The sequence below is a fragment of the Apodemus sylvaticus genome, chromosome 17, assembly GCF_947179515.1.
Source record: "Apodemus sylvaticus chromosome 17, mApoSyl1.1, whole genome shotgun sequence".
NCBI lineage: Eukaryota > Metazoa > Chordata > Mammalia > Rodentia > Muridae > Apodemus > Apodemus sylvaticus.
In genome coordinates, this window is record NC_067488.1 from 65,280,189 (window position 1) to 65,297,210 (window position 17,022).

Here is a 17,022-nt window from a genome sequence, read left to right on the forward strand (position 1 = left end):
TAAGGGAACCTCAGAATGATCATTTAGGAGTGCTGGTGATCGATTTCATCACCCGAAAGACAAACTACACAAGGAAGTGAGCAGTGACTGACTGACAGACACCCTTTGTCAAGGCCATCTTAGTTCTCTAATACATCAACAACACATCTGGTTCCTGAGGATGACTACGGTGGAGTCCCGTGTTTTAGATCGCACGGGTCTGGATGGAATCCTTGCTCCCTAGATTCTAGCACACGGTCATACATAGTTACTAAGTTTGTGGGGAGAGTTCCTGGGCTTAAATGGGACTAATCCTTAGCCCACAGGATTGGTGGTGGGAATTTAAACAGGATAATGTAATGTGTATATTTATCCATGTTACTGTGCAATAAATGGTAATACGTACTTAGTGACTATTAACTTAGTACTCTATCTCCACAGTGCTGACTACAAAGTTCTCTGCCAGGTGCTACTGACAGTGACTGCACTGTTCCTCACCCACACAGATAGATACACACACATGCACGCACATCGCACACTCTATCATCTCTCACAGAAGCTCTGGAGTCGTAAGGGTCGGTACCAATTACCACACCTCTGCCTACATACCACTTTGAACAATGTTCTTTTAGACACCTTCTCTGCCACTTTGAAAATGTGCTTTTAGATACATTCCCTAATTTGTTTCTATAGTCGCTACCCAAGTGAGACAGGAACTTTTCATCCAACACAGATAAACATCTGACATTATAAGCAACTACATTAAATTGAACTGTTACTTTTGCAGACTGCAATGTTGTTTCAGAATTAACGCCGGCAAAGGATGGCTTACAAACTCACTTTCCACGATAAGTTGCTATCTTGGAGGTTATCAGGAGTCTGACCCCTTCTTTCATGGTTTTCGGTCTAAGGGCTAGGCTAGGGAGACGCGTCACAGCAGACAGAAATGCTATGCAGAGCTGACAACCGAAATTCAGTCCTGGGAGCCCGAGCAAACGAAAGGCACACATCCGAAATCCCAGCATTCTACAGCGAGAGCCTGGGTTTCTCTGCGTAGCCCTGGCTGTCCTGGAACTCTCTGTGTAGACCAGGCTGGTTTGAAACTCCTGCCTCCTCTCTGCCTCTTGAGTGCCAGGATTAAAGTGTCCGGTTCCAGCTCAGTAAATATTTTATTTTTAATTCAAAATGATTATAACTTTAAAGGTGATACTGTTAAAATAATAGTAAAACGTGTTAAGATGTTATGGGAAAGGATGAGGTTTACTGTTTAACCGGATTCTACAAGTATTTCATTATTTCGTACTATGAAAATTATATATTCTAAAGAGACTCAATTACTATAAAATGTATACCTTTAACAAAAATATTTAGGAAATGTAAAAATAAAATAAAACGAACATCATTGTTCCATATCAGTGGTGATGTGCAGTGTATACAGGGGCTGTTTGTGGAGACGTGGTCTTGTTGCATATAACCCAAGCCGGCCTCTAATTTGTGATCCTCCTGCCTCAGCGTCTCTGAGTGCTGGGATTCTGGGTCCGTGTCACTGATACTGATGCTCTGCTCAATACTAATTTATTTTATTGCATTTATTGATTTAGGTCATGCTGGGGAAGGTGCACACCCCCACCCCCCTACACACAACCCTCTCTCGCACGTGGAGGTCAGAGGACAACTGGCAGAAGCTGGTGACCTCTTTAAGCCTGGTGAGTCCTGGAGTCAAGCTCAGGTCAGCAGGCCTGGGGGCAAGCGCTTGGAGCCTGCAGAGCGGTCTGGCCTGCCCTGCCCTTCTCTCAGTTTGGCTAAGAAGAAGATAGGGCTGCTTATAAGAAAGACTAGAGAGGAAGATGAGATGGCATCCTTCTCTGGAGGGCGTCCCTTCGTGGGATCCCTACTCCTGAAAAAACTGGACTCCATGACAGCTTAAGCCCAACCTGTTTCCCACAGAAAACAAATTTGTTAAAATAAGTAAAACAAACAAACAAACCCTGCACTTGGAAAGTCCTCTCCAGCACACTTCCTGTTTCCCGAATGTAATGTTAAGGACCCAAAATTCAGTAAAATACAAAAGGTAATAGTGTTCTTCTGAGAGGGCAGAACTCCTTTGCGTTTAATTTAATTAGATGCTGAACATGGTAAAGGCACCCTTTATGCTAGGCCAAAAAACTGAACCAGAAACTTATCCAAGAAAGAGAAATCACACCAAGAAGTTTCCAGACCCAGTGCCGAGCTCCACACCCAGCCCCAGGGCGACAGGGAGGAGCCTTCCCAGTTGAGGCTCTAAGGAAGCCGGGCAGCGGGGGAGGCCCTTCCCTGCTGGCCGGTGAGCTGGATCAAGGCCCCGAGCAGCTGATACCTGAGGCTGCCAACTGTTGGCTGGCTCTGAGCAGCTGCAGGGGCAGCTGGTTTTTTTTTTTTAAAACAAGCCAGTGCTTCCTTGTTCTGAAGCTACAAAGTTTCATGTTCTGTGAGGAACTTCGGAGTCTTTATACTACCGGTCTTCGTGAGCTCTCCATTGCTCTTGGAGTGTATAGATTAAAACCATTAAAACCTCATGGCTTCATCCAGGGAACCAATCCCTTCAACACTGAGCACCATTTTGCCAGTCTCTAGCTTAGTTCAGCGATTAAAAAGCAACCGACTAGATCAATTATCCCTAAACCAGTATAATTAAGTCACTGATCTTTCTAGGAATGGTAGATTGGATATAAGGATTTACTCCTGCTAATGAGAAGCAACTGACAGGACTTTGTTTTACTGAATTAATTTATTTACTATTTAAATTGCTAACACACACACACACACACACACACACACACATACAAAACAGGTCAGCTCTCGAGGGAGAAGAGACAGAGCTGGAACCTGACCTGATAGGAGAGAGAGACAAGATCAGTCTAGTTCACACCAGAATCCCCCAGAAGCACTGCCAGTATTCCAAGAAGCCAGAGGAAATGGGAGGGTGGTCTAAAAATATGCTGAGTATGTTTAATTTCCTTGAAAAAGCTGCTAGACACCCCGCCACACACACACATCATATATACCATAAATATAAGCAGCTGTTCAAAAGTCTGAAGATACTGGACATACAGTAAGATCTAGCCAGGCATGGTAGCACATACCTATAAACCCTAGCACTCAGGAAGCTGAGGCAGAATGCTTACAAGTTGGAGGCCAGCCTGGGCTATATGGTGAGACCCCAGGCTCATGGTAGGAAATAGAGGCATGGATTGGAATGAAAATGGAACATTCAGAGACACATGCCCCTGGGACACTCTCCCCATCCCTTTCCCCTCACTGGGTCTCAACAAAGATGGCAGCCACGCCGGGCAGGAAGGATAACCTCAACAGCCAAAGAGGCACATCCTACAGGACCCACACTGGTGGTTCCTGGAGTGGAGGACTTCTGCAAGTACCTCACTCAGGGAAAACACCACCTGCAGGCCCGACGCAGGAAGCTCCACTTGGCCCCCTTTCCCCTTCTAGACCAGAGCTGAAACAGAAGCACTACCTCACACTGGTTCAGTGTGAAATGAAAGGGCACACCCAGAGTAGAGGTCAACTGGGAGCACGGAGGCTAGACAGCAAAGAGACAGCAGGGAAATCCATGCGACAGATGGCCCAGTTTGTCCAGCAAATGAACCCCATGGGGAAACGAGAAAAGTGGGGGACCTACACAGATTAAGAGAAACTTAGGGTATAGCAGCCAATTGCATCCGATAGACCCTGTTGGAATAGCCCAACTGTTTCTATTTGTTCACGGTGGTGCACGCCTGTAATCCCAGCCCCAGAGAGATGGAGGCAGCAAGGGCGAGGGCTACCTAGTAAGACACTACCTCAAAAATATAAAAACGCAATTTGGATCCATGTGAATATTGGTTGGGTGTCTGACAGTAAGGCTCCACTAACTGGGTTTTAGCCATCACGTTAGAGTACTCGCATTTCAGAGCTCTTCAGAAATGTCTGTGAACAAGGCGCTGTGATGGCTTGGTTTTCAAGGCAATCCGGGAGTGATTGGTCAAGCAAGTTGAGTTGTGGAAGGGAACACAAGAATCTTTTATTCCATAAAATGTCTGAAATTTTCCATAATTGAGAAAACCTAGAGCTGGACTCCTCAGGGAACACCCTGAGACCATGACACAGAGCCCCGTGATACTGCAAGGGACAGCTCAGAGAGCTCCTAGAAGTCACATAACCAGCAAAGCGCTGGGAGAGGACGGACAGTCAGAAAGGACAGTGAGACCATTGGAAGTAAATATAAGGAAAAGGTCCAAAACCTGGACACACAGAGACACACAAACACACACACACACACACACACACCACACTCACACACATACTTACACACACACTACACTCACACACACACCACTCACACACACTCACACACACTCACACAACACACACCACACTCACATACACTCGCACACACCACACTCACTCATATCACACTCTTTCACACACCACACACACTCACATACACACTCATACACCACACTCGACAACATGCACACACACTCACATACCCTACTCACACATACACATACACAATACACTTATACACACCACACTCACTCATACACCACTCATTCACACCACACACTCACAGAGCACACTCACATACCACTCACACACCCACTCACAAACATACACACATTCATACACCACACTTACACACACCACACTCTCACACACACACCATATTCACACACATCCCACACACCACACTCTCACACACACACCACACACACAAGACACTAACTCACATACACAATCACACAGATACACTCACACACACTTACTCACATAACACTAACATATACACACATTCAGACACACCCCAAGAGATACATCAATATACAATAATGTAAGAAAATGTTCCCAAATGGAAGGCCATGGATTTCAAAATGGTAAAGATGGCCAGGTGTGGTGTGGAATGTCTTTAATCCCAGCACTGGAGAGGCAGAAGCAATCAGATCTCTGTGTGTTCGAAGCCAGGCTGGTCTCCATAGTGAGTCAGGACAGCCCAGTCTATGCAGTCCCTGTCCCAAAATAAAGCCAATAAAATGAAAACAATACCTCAGGGGCCTGGCAAGATTGAATGCACTTCAGGGCACCACCGTGAACCCGCAGGACAGTGGAGACAAAGACAAAGAACGTTCCCAGTAAAAATAAAACCGGATCCAAACCGTGCAGAAAAGATTCAGGGTGAGAAGAACACGGGTCCTCACCGCAGGAAGACCACAGCGAGCCCTGCAAGATCCTGAAGGCAAACTGCTGCTGATACAAACTGCTAATCAAACACGCAGGAAGAGCAGAAGCATCCTCAGACGGCAGTGTCGAGATGGAATCCAGAACACCAGAGACTGAGCAGGGAAGAGAATTCCAAGAAATCATGGAGACCCTCCCAAGCCAGGAGTCTCTCCACGGATCGGCTCCACTGTCAAACAGGGCACTGGCAACAGAACCCTCCCCTACGGCTGTCGCAGACTCCATAAATACCTGACACAGAGCAAGAGGTACAGGAGCTGTGTAGACAGGGAGTTGGTGTCCACACAAAAGTTGATGCGTTACAGTTGATTTTTAAAAAGAAAACCCACAGAGACAGTGAGATGGTTCACTGAGTAAAGGCATTTGCATCACAAAACCTGATGACCTGAGTCTGAGCCTCAGACCACGGACAGGCAGAGAAATGACTTCACAAGTGACCTATGACCTCCACATTCACAAATCATAATAATTATTATTTTAATAAAATATATTTACATTATTTGTATATTGAATTTATAATATAAGTTATGCTTATATTGTTGTATTTTAATTAAAAAGAAAAGAGAAAGCCAGGTGGCGGTGGCACACACCTTTAATTCCATCACTCAGAAGGCAAAGAGGCAGGTAGATCTCTGTGAGTTCAAGGCCAGCCCGGTGCAGAACGAGTTCCAGGGCAGCCAGGCCTACATTAAAAAAAATTCTATCTCAAAAAATCAGAAGAGAGGAAGGGGGAGAAAGAAAGAAAAGGAAATTGATGAAATACACATTTCTGAACAGGGATGGCTAGTACTGTAACACTATTGTAAAAAGTCACAGGGCTTTAGGGATTAGCAGGGCTCTGAGTTATTCCTAAACAAGTTTCCTTGTCCAGAAAAGAAAACCCAATCTCAAGGGGGCCACGTCACCTGCCTAAGATAGCACGATATTTGGCAGAGGAGATGGGAGCTAACACACAGGTGTCTCATTTGACATACAATGAAAATCAAAAATGTAACTACGTCAGCAGGTCTGTAGTATCTTCAGAGTTTCGTGCAGACAAAAACAAACAAACAAAAACCCCAAAACATAAAAATATATTGTCCAATACACCATTCTACTTTTAAACCTGGCACACTGGTTCATACTTTGTATTACATATATACATGAATCGTGTGTGTGTGTGTGTGTGTGTGTGTGTGTGTGTGTGTGTGTGTGGTGATTGGCCAGTTTGGTCACTATTTGCAATAAAACAAAGCTCCCACTGAAAGGACCAGAGGAACAAGGAGCAAGCCAATAAGGGCGGGACCAGAGCATGAAGCAGGCCAATGAGGTGGCCAGAGGTGGGCGGGACCAAAGTATGAAGCAGGCCAATGAGGTGGCCAGAGGTGGGCGGGACCAGAGCATAGAGCAGGCTATTGAGGTGGCCAGAGGTGGGCGGGACCTCGGAGACACCTGAGTGTGAGTGTTTAGAGTCAGGGCTTGTGAAGATTTTCCATAAAGTCCATTTTGACCAAGTACCAACTGAGAATATTTGCCATGCCCCGCCTGTCTGAGATGAACTTATGCAAACAGAAAGTTGGCAGTTTCCACGGACTCTGAGGAAAGGTGCAGCTCACTGTTAGTCTCCAAAACAAACAGTTCTTTGGTACATCTTGGATAGTTACAACACAGCGGTAATTACTTTTGCACACAGCACATGATCCTAAACAGCTCAAATACCAGAGCGATAAGAAGCTGGTTAACACAGTGACGCATGGAGTCCGGAAGTAACAAATACAATACAGTTAAAGCTAATTTTGAATGTTCCAGTCTTTACAAACGCACGCGCGTTTCAGCATCTTGATTAATAATCAAGAATTTCTTTCTGTGGGCACTAAGTCTGCTACAGAGAGGCATACCCGAAAGTATGCATTGGTTACTTAGCCAAATTAATAAATGAGCAAATAAATAAAAACTGTTTAGAAACATCTTTTTCCCCCACTGTGTGATAAAGGAAGAGGATGAAAGGAGGCGATGACTGCTATGGCTGGGGAGGAGGTTTTTATTGTAGATATGGGAGAGCGTTCAGACTGAACTTGTCCCTGAGAGGGGTGAGAGAGAGAGAAACAGATGAGAGAAGGAGAGATGAGGGGGGAGGGAAGGAAGGAGGGAGGGAAAGAGAAAGAGAGAAGGAGAGAGAGATGAGAGAGAGGGAGAAAGGGAAGGAGGGAGAGGGGGAGAGAGGGAGAAAGGGAGGGAGAGATGAGAGAGTGAGAAATGGGGGAGTGAGAGAGATGAGAGAGGGAGGGAGGGAAGGAGAGAGCTAAGAAGAGAGATGGAGGGAGAGAAGCCAAGTGAATAGCCTAATAGACGCCAGTGAGCCATCTGTTGCCGGGTTTCTTCGGGAACTGGCAGGAAGCATACCAAAACCCAGATGTCAATCAAAAAGGACCTACGATCCTGTCAATCAGTACTCACAGGAAGAGGAGGATCCCGGTGTTGGCCAGGGCGAAGGCAAGGCCCAGGATCCCGCTGCCCATGATGGCGTTACTCAGGTTAAAGACAGACATTCCCAGTGAGGTCGTTCCTGGAATCTGGACAGGAGAGACAGACACCGTCGCTAAGCACGTGGTCTCGAGGCATTTCTTCAAGCCAAGGTCTTTCCGATGCTACCAGAACCCACGGAGGAACGAAGCTGGAGAACTTTCTCCGCAGTCTAATTTTTTTAATGGGTTGCATGAGAAAATGTAGCCAGTGACAACAGCAACATTTTCAGGGCTGAATGAAAGCCCCAGCCTCATGTATCTGAGGTGTACACTAGTTAACACATATGTACTCTCTCTCTCTGTCTCTCTCTCTCCTATATACATATATATACACATATATACGTGTGTGTATATATATATATATATATATATACACATACACACATACATACATAATGTATGTCTGTATGTTTTAATTTATTTTACATCCTGGCAGCATTTCCCCTCCTTCTTTTTCTCCCACCTCCCTTCACCCCCATCCACTCCTCTCTTTCTCTTCAGAAAAGGGCGTGATTCAGTGGCTATCAACCAGGCATGGCATATGAAGTTACCTTAAGACTAACTAGGCACCTCAGTGTGGACAGAAGAGAGAGACGCCTTTCTCTCCCTGTGTCCCTTGCTACCTAGGGCAGGTGGGAGAGCCGGCCCTGACCCTCAGTGGATACAACACTCAAGGAAGCTGTCTCTGCACCTCGCTTGGGCAGCAGGGCAGAGCTGGCCCTGGCTATGGGTGCTGCTGGTGAGCCAATCCTGAGTGTGTGACAATGTAAAAGCTGGCTCTGCCCCTTGCCAGCATTCGGTGGGCCAGTCAGGACAGGGCAGGAGTTAGCCCGGTGGTGTGGGTGCAGGGGAGTTGGTGGGGGCAGCTCAGATCTCAGCTCACCCCAACATCTGCTCCATCTATGAATTGCTGGAGTGTGTGAACGGGAGGGGCTGGTCCTACAGATCCAAAACTACAAGATTTCCATGGCACAGGGCAACAACGGGATATCCAAGAGGACTGCCAGTGAGGATCCAGTATTGATAGAGTAGGAGGAGCCAGAGGCTTCAAACCAGATCAACAAACCATTGCAATAAACATTTGCAAGCAAAAATGTGGGGACAAAAAGGAACACTGTGGATACACTGTGACACACTGCAGCTTCCACAACAAGTTGTTTTTTTCTCCTTTGGGGGGAATTGCAAAGACAGGTACAAGGGGAGATTAGTAGAATTGGGGTGCATGGTGTGAAATTCACAAAGAACCAATAAAAAGTTAAAAAAAGAAAAAGACTAGGCACCGTCTCTTCTAGAAAGGGTAGGCAAGGCAATCCAGGAGGAGGAGAAGGTCCCAAAGGCAGACAACAGAGTCAGAGGCAGCCCCTGCTCCCACTTTAGGAGTTCCACAGGAAGACCACGCTACACGGCTGTAACATGCGTGGAGGGCCTGCGTCAGGCCCACGCAGGCTCCCTGGTTGGCGGTTCGGTCTCTACGAGCCCCTGTGAGCCCAGGTTAGTTGACTCTGGAGGTTTTTCTGTGGTGTTCCTGCCCCTGTGCTTCCTACAGTTCTTCTTCCCCAGGCTCTGCCTAATTGGCTGTGGGCCTCTCCATCTGGATGGAGCCTCTTCGATGACAACTGGGCTAGATGTCCGTCTATGTGTACTGAGCTACATATCCCACTGTCCATCTATGCGTACAGCAGAATAATATCCTTGGGAATCACCTCACTGATGTTTTAAATTTCACTTTGATCTACTTATTTATTTTTTGCCATTCATGTCTGGGTCTAAACTGGCTCCCTGAACTCTCCAGTGTCTGGCTACAGGCCGTGCCGGAGTGAGCTCCCTCTCCTGGCAAGGTCTCAAGCGATAAGCAGTCATCGTCTGGTCATTCCCACAATTTATCCCTTTGCAGCAAGCTGGCAGGACAAATCGGAGGTGGAAGGTTGTGTGGCTGAGTTGGTGTCCCAATCCCACCACTGGATGACTTGTCTGCTTATAGGAGATGGTAGGTTCAGGCTCAGTATCCCCCATTATGAGGAGTCTTAGCTAGGGTCACCATCTTAGATTCCGGGGAGTTTACCTTGCACTAGGAATGCCCCCACTCCACCAACTCTCTGTGCTCCCTCCCTCCCTCCTCCCCACACCTGATCCCTCCTGTTCCCATCCCTCCACCCCCATTAAGTCCCCTCCCCCATTCACAGTGAGATTCCCCCATCCTGACCTTGGGCCCTCCTTGTCACGAAGCTTCTTGTGTCTGTGGAATGTAGCATAGTTATCCTGTACTTCATGGCTAATATCCACTTATAAGTGAGTACATACCATGTTTGTCTTTCTGGTCTGGGTACCTCACTCAGGATGATCTATTCTAGTTCCACCCATTTGCCGGCAAATTTCATGAAGTCCCTGTTTTTAATAGCTGAGCAGTATCCCACAATCTTCAGGTGAGGGACATCTGGGTTGTTTCCAGTTTCTGACTATTATGAACAAAGCTGTCATGGACACAGTTGAGCAGGTGTCCTTATGGTAGGATGGAGCAGCTGCTGGGTTTATACCCAGGAGTGTTACAGCTGGGTCTTGAGGTAGATAGATTTGAAATTTTTTGAGAAATTGCCCTATTGATTTCCGACGTGGCTGTCAAAGTTTGTGACTCCCGCCAGCAGTGGAGGAGTGCTCCCCCTGCTCCACACCTTCTCCAGCATGAACTGTCACTAGAGTTCTTGATCTTAGTCATTCTAACGATGTAAAATGGAGCCTCAGAGTCATTTTGATTCACATTCCTCTGATGGCTAAGGATAATGAACATTTAAGTGTTTCTCAGCCATTCATTAACCATTCCTCTGCTGAGAATTCTCTATTTAGTTCTGTACCCCCATATTTTTAACTGGATTATTTGGTTTGTTGATGCCTAGGGTCTTGAGTTCTTTATATATGTTGGCTATCAGGTCTCTGTCAGATGTGGGGTTGGTAAAAAGCTTTTCCCAATCTGTGGGCTGCTGATTTTTCCTATTGAAGTAAAGATATCCTTTGCTTTACAGAAGCCTTTCATTTACATGAGGCCACATTTATTAATTGGTGATCTTAGTGACTGCTTGATTGGTGTTCTGTTCAGAAAATGGTCCTCTGTGCCAATGAGTGCTGGACTGTTCCCACTTTCTTTTCTTTCGGGTTCAGTGTATCTGGCTTTATGTTAAGGTCTTTGATCCACTTGGACTTAAGTTTTGTACAGTGTGATAGATATGGATCTATTTGCCACTTCTATGTGAAGACGTCCAGTTAGACCAGCACTATTTTTAAAGATGCTTTCCTTTTTCCATTGTCTATTTCTGGCTTCTTTATCGAAAATCTGACGTCTATAGGTATGTGGGTTTATTTCTGGGTTGTTGACTCGATTCCATTGATCAACCTGTCTGTTTTTACGCCGGCACCAGGTGTTTTTTATTACTATCTCTCTGTAGTACACACAGTTTGAAATCAGGGATGGTGACACCTCCAAAAGTTCTTTTATTGCACAGGATTGTTTTAGCAATCCTGGCTTTTTGTTTTTCCATACAAAGTTGAGTAATTGCTCTTTTAGAATTATGCTGGAATTTTGATGGGAATTGCATTGAATCTGTAGATTGCTTTTGGTAAGATGGCCATTTTTACTATGTTAATCCTACTAATCCATGAGCATGAGAGATCTTTCCAATATCTGATATCTTCTTCAAAATCTTTTTTTTCAGAGACTTGAAGCTCTTGTGATACTGGTCTTTCACGTGTTTGGTTAGTTACACCAACATATTTTATATTATTTGTGGTTGTTGTGAAGGGTATTGGTTCCCTGATTTCTTCTGTATATAGGAGGGCTTCAGATTTCTTTTTATAACTTAAATCTTGTATTCACCACTTTGCTGAAGATGTTTATCAGTTGTAGGAGTTCCCTGGTAGAATTTAGAAGGTCGCTTATGTAGATTATCATATCATCTGCAAATAACAATACTCTGACATCCCTTTCCAATCTGTGTCCCCTTAATCTCCTTCAGTTGTCTTACTGCCCTAGCTATAGCCTCAAGTGCTATATAGACTAGATGTGGAGTGACAGCCTTGTCTCGTCCCTGGTTTTAGTGGAATTGTTTTTCTCTCCATTTAATTTGATCTGGGTTATTGGCTTGCTGTATGCTGCCTTTATTGTGTTTAGGTTGTCCTTTGGATCCCTGATCTCACCAAGACATCAATCATGAAGGAGTGCTAGGTTTTGGCAAAGGCTTTCTCAGCATTTAATGAGATGACCACGCAGGCTTTTACCTTCAGTTTGTTTATATGGTGGATTATATTGACGGATTTTCATATGTTGAACTATTCCTGCATCTCCAGGATGAAACCTACTTGATCATAGTGGACCGTCTTTTTTGTGTCCTTGGATTGGGTTTGTAAGTATTTTACTGAGTATTTTTGCATCAATGTTCAAAAGAGAAATTGGTAATTCTTTCTCTGTTGAGTCTGTGTGGTTTAGTTATCAGTATGACTGTGGCCTCATAAAGTCATTTTGGCAGTGTGCCTTCTGTTCCTATTTTGTGGAATAATTTAACTAGTATTGGTATTAACTCTCCTTCAAAAGTCTGGTAGAATTCTGTTCTAAAACCATCTGGCCCTGAACTTTGTTATTGTTGTTCTTAGGAGAATTTTAAGGACTAATTTCTATTTCCTTATGGGATATAGGTCTATTTAAATGTTTTATCTGATCTTGATTTAACTGGGTAAGTGGTATTTATTGAGAAAATTGTCAATTTCTTTTAGATTTTCCAACTTTGTGGAATATAGGTTTTTGAAATAAGACCTAATGATTCTTTAGATTTCTTTGGTGTCTGTTATGTCCCCCTTTTCATTTCTGATTTTTTTTAAAATTTGGATATTCTCTCTCTGCCTTTTAACTAGTTTGACTAAGGGTTTGTCTATCTTGTTGATTTTCTCAAAGAATTAACTTTTTGTTTCATTGATTCTTTGTATTGTTTTCTTTCTATTTTACTGATTTTAGCTGAGTTTATTTCCTGCTGTCTATTCCTCTTGGGTGTGTGTTATCTTCTTTTTGTTTTAGAGCTTTCAAGTGAGCTGTGGGGGTGTTGAAGCCTCCTACTATTAATGTGTGGAGTTCGATGTGTCATTTATGCTTTAGTAATGTTTCTTTAATTAATGTGGGTGCCCTTGCATTTGGAGCAGAAATGTTCAGAATTGAGACATCATCTTGGTAGATTTTTCCTTTGAGAAGTATCAAGTGTCTTTCCCCATCTCTTTTGATTATTTTTGGTTGACAGTCCTATTGTGTTAGATATTAGAAGGGCTACATCAGCTTGCTTCTTGGAAAATCTTTTCCTGCCCTTTATTCTGAGGTAATGTCTATCTTTGATGTTGAGGTGTGTTTCTTCTGTGCAGCAGAAGGATAGATCCTGTTTTCACATCCATTTGGTTAGCCCATGTGTTTTTATTGTGCAACTGAGTCTACTGACGTTGAGAGATATTAATGACAAATGATCATTAATTCCTGCATTTGATATTGATGGTAGTGGTGGTGGTGGTGGTGTGTGTGTGTGTGTGTGTGTGTGTGTATGCTTGCTTCCCTTCTTTTGGTATGTAATTATTTATTTCCTGTGCTTTCTTGGGTGTAGTTAACCTCTTTGGGTTGGAGCTTTCCTTCTAGTATCTTCTGTGGTCTTTTAGAGTCTGCAAAGACCTTCTGGCTTTTAGAGTCCCTTGAGAAGTCAGCTGTAATTCTAATGGTATATGTTTCTTGGCCTTTTTCTCTCTCTCAAAGCTCTTGCTCTTTCTTTGTTCTATACATTCAGTGTTTTGATTGGGGCCTTTTTTTTTTTTTTTTTTTTTTTTTTTGGTCTAATCTGTCCTGTAAGCTTCTTGTATGTTTATAGACATCTCTATCTTTAGGTTAAGAAAATTTACTTCTATGATTTTATTCCATTTCAGTTTTCTTGTCTTTAACAGTCTCCTTCACCTGCTCCCCACCTTCTTAGCATTCTATGTGATTTATTAATTTCCTCCAATTTTTTGTTAATCTTTTCCTTGATTTCTTTAAGGTTATTTTTGTTGTTGTTGTTGTTTTTAATTTCTTCTTTAAGAACCTTTATCGTTTTCATAAAGCTGTGTTTGCTGCTTTTACTGTCGTAAGACAGCCTGGTGACACACTCACTGTCCTGCCTGTGGTTGATTGTGTTCTTACATTGGCTTTTAGGAATCTGAATTTGGGGTGATTATGGGTCTAGGTGCTCATTTCTGAGTTGGATAGGTGTTTTGTTCCTTGATTCCTGTTTCCTCTTTGGTCTTGTGGCCCTTGTGGGCTGGATTTCTGACCAGGTCAGGGCTTGACTTCTGGCAACCTGCTTGGCCTCTGATGCAGCCAAGGGGTCTCTCCTTTTGACTGATTTTGTCTGTGCCTAAGCAGAGGGGAGATGGGGCCAGAAGAGGCCACTACAATGGGTCTTGGGGAACCGAGTCCAGGGAGTGGGGGCAGTTCAGCTGGCAGGGCCCTCACCTGTCCTTCTGACTCCACTTATGTTTTTATACTACACTACTTACACAGAAATGCTGTCCCCAGTCACATGGTATGGTTATCATGGTATGGTCAGTGCTCATGGTGACCCCCCCAGTCATGTGGCTCCCAGAGTCGGATCTCACATGCTGTTCCAGTCACATGGTTCTCAGAGTTGGCTCACACATGCGGCCCCACTCACGTGCACATGCTACGACCCTCAGTCATGTGGCTCTCAGAGTCCGCTCCCACACGCTGCCCCCAGTCATGTGCACATGCTGCCCCCAGTCACGTGTCTCTCAGAGTCGGCTTGCCCCCAGTCACGTGGCTCTCAGAGTCCGCTCCCTCTCGCTGCCCCCAGTCACGTGACTCTCAGAGTCGGCTCACACACTTACATACAAATGACACTTACATACTCGTCGCATTTCCGTTTCTCCAGATGGCTGTTTGTGAGACTCCTCCTACTCTCCCGATCAGAGATGAACTTGCTGAAAAGACACATGGAACATGGTTAGCCTTACGTGAATGACTGTGAGTTTAGCAGCAACATTTCCAAAACACTGCATACAGCAAACGGACAAGTTGTTATTGGTTGCCACAAACTGTCTTATCAACCATCTCCCCCTTTGCCTCATTCCTTTTTCTGTTTCTCACTCTACCATGCACAAGGGGATTGTTGTTTATCTTGAATGAGAGACCGCTGAAAGGTATAAAAGAGCTATGCATTTTGAATCATTTTCAAAGTAAACTAAAACATCACACACAATATAAGTTAGTTTTATGCAGATTTTCCATTAAGTAGAAAATTAGATAAAAACCAAGACTACTATACTCCTAGGGCTGGAAAGAATCCTGGAGGCAAGGTTCCCCTGAGCTCAGATCCCACTGTATAGGGTCACTAAACGCAACCCCGTCCCCCAACCACTCCCTTGCAAAAAAAAAAAAAAAGCCAGCAGCTGTTCCACCACAGAACGTCTAGTTAGCCCCAGCTCAGTGCAGCACAGAGGAACAGACACAGGGGGCTAGAAAAGAGCTCTAGGCTATCAGGGTCCAGCTTGGGAAGTTCCGATAGAGTAACAGTCCATAGTTAGAGTCAAAGCCAGGGACTTACACTCAATTTGAATTCAGACTCTGAATTCAAGGTCTAAGGGCTTGGGTGTATGGCCTTAGTATTCTCATCTGTAAAATGGGAGGAACACCATCATGCTGCCTGACAGTTGTAGGAGGATGGAACACGGGCAAATCCAACACCTAATTCAGGTCAGTCCTCTCCCAGGGAAGGGGCATAAATTAGGACTGGGTGAGAACCTGACAGAAGAAACTCCAGCATGCAACAGAACAACAACAAAACACAGAAGAACACAAAATGTTCTCAAGACTGACACAAGGCAGGCAGAGTTAATGTAGAACTGTACAATACAAACTTGGAATCTGTAAAAATCCTCCATTAAAAGAAAGCTTCTGAGACAGCGTCAGTAGCGCACACCTTTAATCCCAGCACTCAGGGAGGCAGAGGCAGCAGACATCTGAGTTTGAGGACAGCTTGGTCTACAGATCTAGTTTCAGGACAGCCAGGGCTACACAAAGACACACATACACACTCATCTGAAACAAACAACCCCCAAAATAAAACAAAACAAAAGCTTCTGTTAAAGAAAAATCTATTCACAGAGAAACTGATGCTCTCCTTCCGTCTTTGCTTGCATGCCAGGGATTGAACTGAGGTCGCCAGAGGTGTACAGTAAATGCCTTTCCCCACTGAGCCATCTCGCTGGCCCCTCTTGTGTATCTTCTTAAAACATTTCAAGAATGATGTTTGGCCCTTGTGCTGGGAAGTTTTACGTCAACTTGACACAAGGTAAAGTCATGTGAGAGGAGGGAACCTAAATTAAGAAAATACCTCCATAAGAGCTGGTCTGTATGCAAGCCTGTAGGGCCTTTTCTTAATTAGTGACTGGTGCGGGAGGGCCCAGCCCATTGTGGTTGTACAAAAATGCAGGCTGACCAGGCTATGGGGAGCAAGATGGTAAGGAACACTTCTCCACGGCCTCTGCATCAGCTCCTGCCTCCAGATTCCTGCCTGCCTGACTTCCTGTCCTGACTTCCTCTGATGAACAGTGATGTGGAAGTGTAAGCCAAATAAACCCTTTCCTTCCCATCTTGCTTTGGGCCATGGTGTTTCATGCAGCAATAGAGACCACATCTAACACAGCCCTTCTTGAGAAATCCAATCGTCTGGTTATCGTCAGAATAAACCAGTGTAAATTTGTCATCAGTAATCTCAAAGCCACTTGAATCTAATTTAAAGAAACACCTTTAACTCTATTTAGTACTTTATACATCCCCCCCTGAATGACACTACAAAGTCACAATAATGTTTCTTTTAAATAAACTGTATCAGTAGTGTCCTCTTATTTATCTGCCCCTTTTCAGTGTTAATTCAAGGGATCTACTATTACCACTCTAAGTTCGAATTGTTCTATTAGAACAAATCAAAGGCTATTACTCTCTATGCGCATATGACAAATTTACTTTCAGACCCTTGCTTGCTAGAAGCTTCTGTCTACACACCCTGCTGTGCCTGGGGTAAGAGACACCTGTCCCGAGACTCAAGCTAACACTGGTACAGGAAAGGACCGTGCCAGCTAACACTGGAATAGGAGTGGAGAAATGTCTAAAATGAAGATGAGCTAAGGAATCCAGAAATCAAAAGCAGCATTGTACAGAGTCAGGCAGAACAAACTGAGAAGCAGAAGCAAGAGAGTTACA

At 44.4% G+C, this 17,022-nt stretch overlaps 1 protein-coding gene across 5 annotated transcripts in view; it reads right to left on the reverse strand.

Moving 5' to 3' along the window:
• The window catches only part of Slc38a1 (solute carrier family 38 member 1), a 71,875-nt gene that overhangs the window by 28,425 nt on the left and 26,428 nt on the right, over window positions 1-17,022 (reverse strand). For all 5 annotated transcript variants that reach the window (XM_052160264.1, XM_052160263.1, XM_052160262.1 and 2 more), the window contains 2 exons: window positions 14,666-14,741; window positions 7,687-7,802 (listed from right to left, as the gene is read on the reverse strand). In XM_052160264.1, the coding sequence (XP_052016224.1) occupies window positions 7,687-7,802; window positions 14,666-14,741 (192 nt within the window). The remainder of the gene's footprint in view (window positions 1-7,686; window positions 7,803-14,665; window positions 14,742-17,022) is intronic.